Source organism: Lolium rigidum, chromosome 4 (genome assembly GCF_022539505.1).
Source record: "Lolium rigidum isolate FL_2022 chromosome 4, APGP_CSIRO_Lrig_0.1, whole genome shotgun sequence".
NCBI classification, from domain to species: Eukaryota; Viridiplantae; Streptophyta; class Magnoliopsida; order Poales; family Poaceae; genus Lolium; species Lolium rigidum.
Genome location: NC_061511.1, coordinates 234,154,803 through 234,160,074, shown reverse-complemented (window position 1 = coordinate 234,160,074; position 5,272 = coordinate 234,154,803). Strand labels below are relative to the sequence as shown.

The window sequence follows — 5,272 nt, the reverse complement described above, 5'->3', positions numbered from 1 at the left end:
TGCGGCAGCCCGACGTCGGGTGGCGGCAACGACGATGCGACGGCGGCCCGACGATCGCGGCATAGGCCGCCTGGTGCGTCGGCTGCCACGGCAGCAGCGCCGCCGCCGCCGGCGGCCCATAGGGACCGGCCAGGAAGAGGCGGATCTCCTGGACAACAGTGGTGAGATCACGGAGGGCTGCGGTGATCTCCGCCGGGGAGAGAACGGCGGGAACGTCAGAGTGCGGCGGCGGCGGTGGGTGGGAAGAACTCGATGGAGGGCTGGACATGATCAAACCCGGGAAAGCTGATACCAAGAGTTATGGTGTTGCTAGGAGGATGGCGCGAGAGGGCCGGCCGGGGGCCTTGTCCATGACCGGTGGCAAGAGGGAAGGGATTTCCTTCTTAATTCTTGCTTGATTAGATTGATACGTCTCCTCTCCTTATATAAAGAGGTTTACTTGATCCCTAAGCAAGCGACCCTTATCTCTAATTAACCCTAAGACTAATGGGCTATAGCGTCAGCCCAAGCCCATTACGTACTCTAACAGTATCTCTGGAGTATTGTTATAGGTCCTTTTATGTCTCATTGCAATATGTGTTGACTAACTTGACCTTGGTTTATTTTCTTGCTAACTCCTGAGCAAAAAAAAGTAGATGGCCAAACCTCGTTGCTAAGGCCAAATTTTGGTAGGCTGAAACTTTTCATACATAGGGACCATTTACTTTTTTGGACGAAACTGAAGCCCCTCAAACTTTAGTCCAAAAGCCCTCGACTTTAACCTAACCGCCAATCTCCAATTTGTGATATGAATGTTCTGAAATAATAACAACTAGCAGAGTTGAGCACCTCACAATGGACGGTGGATCCGTGGATGGAGCTAGCAATCAAATAAAGAGAGCGCAATAACTTAATCGGCCTCAACTAATTAAGGCGTAGTATGGATCTGGTACACCCATATGACGACAACATAAGTAGACAGGAGTACAGGACCAACAGATTACAGATTCATGGGAGGACCATGAAGGGGAGGGAGCCATGAACCGAACAAGGGAAGAAGATGCGCGCAGGCATGAGCTAGTTGATACACACACACAGTCTAGTACTCTAGTCTATCCGGCATAGATGTGGATGTGGAGCGCGAGCGTGAGGATGGTGAAGGCGGCGAAGAAGATGAGGGTGTGGACGAAGATGGCCTTGCCGTTGGTGTGGAAGCCGCCGAAGTCGACGTGGCGGTGCGAGCCCGGGATCTCGAACAGCAGCCCCGGCGACAGCAGGATGAAGAGCACCACCCCCACCACCACCGGACCCCAGTCAGCCATCTCCTCCTCGCTCTGCAACTGATCTGATGTGATGCCTCGCAGTCGCAGCTAGTAGTGCTCGAGAAGGAACTGAGAAAGAGAGTGGAGTGCGGATGTGGTATAAAATAGAGGAGGCAACTGGGGAAGCGGCGGAAGGGAAAGTGATATGTATGCATGGGAGAGTGAGCGAGGGAACACGGAGGCCGCCCTCGCACGGTTGGCACGATTCGATGCGACACGGATGGATGCCTTGTATCGGGTGGGGTGCAACGTAAAAGCGGTGGCCGGTGGCCGGTGGCCGGTGGGTGGGATGACGCGCATTTTGAACACAGTTTACTTCCGTTTGTATTGGTTCCATTTGTATTTGTGTAATCCGGACTTCGGACCACTGACACGAAAATAATCAGTTTTAAGTTTATTTTTATTTGATTCGGGATCAGCCCAAGCCACTCGACATATCTTTTCAATAATACTTTTTATTAATACAAAGTATTTACATAGTGCTGAAAATATATTAAAAACACTTAAATTAAAACTCTAAGTAGGGTCTAAATCATGGACGCAAACTCGTCCTCGTCGGTGTCGATGAGGTCCACGAAGACCATATGCGCCCATGGCCAGGGCCAGTACAAGTACAACGCCGGGTGTGGTGTCGGCGGCGCTACTGCTGGTGCAGGCATAGCTGGAGGCACGACAAGCGTAGGAGTGACCGACGATGTCACCGGCCTGCCCTACGCCAGGATGGAGTCTGGTAGCTTGGTGGCAAGGCCATGCCAGTGGCAGAGCTCCTCGAGCTCACTCTGGGTGATTGCCAACTCTAGGGCCTCTTCCTCAGCCAGCTCCGTTGGTTGGATCTCTAGGATAGCGAACGACGCGTCGGGCGAAGCAGGTGCCCTGTCGATGTCGAATAGGTCGTCCTCGTTGTTGTTGTGGTGCCCATCTTTGTCCTCCTTCCCGTCGTCGTCCAGGCCTATGCCTAGCGCGCGGCTGAAAAATGCCATGTCGCTGGGGTAGCCTGCTTGCGAGCGTGGCACCGAAGGCATCGACACCCGTCGCGAGTTGATGAGTCAATCCGCCGGCAGGTTGACATCCGGTCAGAGCACCACGCGACCCACACCCACTGCGCGTACTCCACAGGGATGTAGCAGCGGTCCCGCTCCTTCCCCTTGTCGGCACGGGACAAGCGAGCCTCGTGGCCGTTCTTTGTCTTGTGAAAGGGCCATCCTTTTCACATGGCGCCGACTTGTTTGGAGGACGTTAACGCGGGCAATGACGATGGCAATGGCACTAGCACTGGCGAGTATGGCGAAGTGGACACGGTCTGCTTCCCTTAAAAGGGTAGCACTCTTCTTTTGCCCGCACTAGCATTGGCGCGCAGAAAGAGAGGCATCGCCATTAATTAACAACGTAGAAAACCATCAGAAAACAAGTCCCGCTAGTAGTGGCACGCTGAAGGCGATACGGGCTGTCGCTGGCAGGCGAGCCCGAGGAAGAAAGGCGTAGACATGCGCGTTGATCACGCTATGTCTGCGCCAATGCATTTGTGATCCAAATTCAGGCCATGAATAGGTTAACTTGGAACGGCGATCGCTATGCTCGAGCCCCTGAAATTTAACCTCAGCATGTTCTTTTTAACACATTTTGATAGATTTAATCTGTTTGTATCGTACCGTTGGACATACCGTCTGTACCTTTTGGGGGTGATGAATATTGATCGGTCCTCAAATAATCCCACGGCTGTCTGTTACTGTTACTGCACGTGTTGAGTGGAGGGGGCAGGTTTCCCGCTTTGTGTATGAGCGATCAAGCCGAGGCCATGGGCGGTGCGGGAGCGACGAATGCTCCTTTGTTTGTTTCGGTGCTTCCCCCGTCTGGTCTCGTGCCGCTTGCCGAGATCTCGCGGGCCGAGGACGCATCTACATCGCCTCTCCTGATCTTTTTGTTCCAGCAAATCTGCTCGTTCTGGTGGTGCGCAACTACGTCGATGGCGAAAATGTGAATCCGTTAGACAAAAACAGTGTCAATGGCACAATACTGTGTCCGTTTGGCGGCATGCCGTAAAAGCTCCCGTAAATCAAGCACGATGCTCATGCGCAGGGCTAGGCCGGCAAAATTCGGGGTCCTGGGCAAAACATTAATATGAGCCCCATTTTAAAGGAAAAATATAAATTAAGAGACAGTAAAATGCATCGAGCTACGGCTGCTCACAGCGCTTTGACGTTTTTGGGCCTTATCCGGTGTCTCTTGGGCTGCTATTCTACAGATCTACCTAGGCCAGCAGAGGTTAACCGGGCTAGAAGTACACACTGGGCCGGACCTAGGATATTGGTAGGCACGAACCAGTCTGGACATCTCTCAAAGAAAAACGAACCAATCTGGGCACTCGTTCGGCTGCTCACCTTCCGCTCTTCGCTCGAAAGCGCTCATCAGATGGCGATGGGGGCAGTGATGGCGGCGGTCTCTCGCGTGAGAGCGCTGGCAAAGGAACGACCGAGTCGATGCTGACTTGCTGAGTCCGCCTGGACCTGTGGTGTCCGGAGTTCGTCCCACCTCCATTCACTTCATCATCGGCATCGATCTCTGGTGCGTTGAGATCGTCAGAGTGGTGAAGCACCAGAATATATCAGTTGGTGAGATTCTATTTTCGTCTCTCTGATCTTGATTATTTCGAATTCCAGACTCGATTTCCGATCCGTGAAAGATCAACTGGGAGCGGCATGGAGATACGCCACCGACCTGGCGAGATGCCGTCTGGGGCACCTTAGGAGGAAATGAGCAGCATGGGGAACTCGAAGGGGAAAAGGTTGATTTTGCTACAGTTCTCTTGCCCGATCCTCATAGAAGATAGATATGGAGGTTCGGAGATGGCGACGATAGTCCACACTGAAAAGGTGAATGATCCCCTCCTTGCCCTATGAAGCAACACTTTTTATCCGATAGAAAATATAAATTCATGTCTTGGTTCCCTTGAAGTTCAGGTTCCCTGCCCGCGCACCAACCTTACCATCTCTGACCAGCCCCCCGTCATGTATCCTCCGCTGACAGCAAGAGGTGTATGTAAGCGTACCCAGAAGCATGTTCCACTTCGTGGCAACACGGTGCATACATGGAAGTCCCTAGCAGTTCCGAACAAATGCTTTACATATTATATGCTACGGTATGTCATGAGCAATTCATTTCGAATAAACTCGATAATGGTTCAGATGATGATAGCTATAGTCGCAGTTGTGGTAATCAACGTTCCCATTGTAGCTGCAAACCGTCATATATTGTAGCTGAAAAACGATGTTACGTGCCAAAGTACTTGGGGCAGGAAAAACTCATGCATGGATATTTCTTGCGTGCAGTTGGTCAGATTAGAAGGTAAAAAAGATGGTTACGATGGAGATCTAACTGGGAGGAGGTTCTCATAAAACAATGTTACCATTAGAAACTGATGAAATGCAAATAAGGGAGTTCGTACTTGAGGTAACATTTTTCTGCTGATAATTAGCATGTGCAAAGGTACCAAAAATATTTTCCTCGTGTTTCTATTTACCATGCAATTTGTTGATATATCTTCCCTTCTTCAGACTATTACTGTATTACCGATGTAATAAGAGAAATTACGACAGCCCTGGAGAAGCAACATATGGATACTCTAATGCCTTTGAGAGATGTTATACCAAAAATTCTTGAGAAACAAGTTAAAATACTGACAAGAAATTATTGAGACAACAGTTCGCTAATAACCAGTTGATTGTAATCTTTGGTGATTGTGATTATATGTTGTGTTGTGCTTCCTCAAGTACTCTATCTCAGCTTGGAGTAAAGATTTTATACGTTTGATGTTTATCCATAGGTGGTTACATGCATTTCGGAGAAAAACATACCTTAGGACTTCAATTCTGTCTGAAGAACCACAATTCTTTACAAAGTTACAATCCTTATTGTTTTTTTTTAAAGCCCTATCTCATCAAGTTGAATATTATTTTATATGAATAATAGTTTGT

The 5,272-nt window shown here is 49.8% G+C and overlaps 1 protein-coding gene across 1 annotated transcript; it reads right to left on the bottom strand.

Annotated features, from left to right (window-relative positions):
- Positions 1 to 866: 866 nt before the first annotated feature.
- Positions 867 to 1,329, bottom strand: LOC124649830. The gene has a single exon (XM_047189397.1). The coding sequence runs from the start codon at positions 1,299 to 1,301 to the stop codon at positions 1,092 to 1,094; it is 210 nt and encodes a 69-aa protein (XP_047045353.1). The 5' UTR covers positions 1,302 to 1,329; the 3' UTR covers positions 867 to 1,091.
- Between the last annotated feature and the right edge of the window lie 3,943 nt (positions 1,330 to 5,272).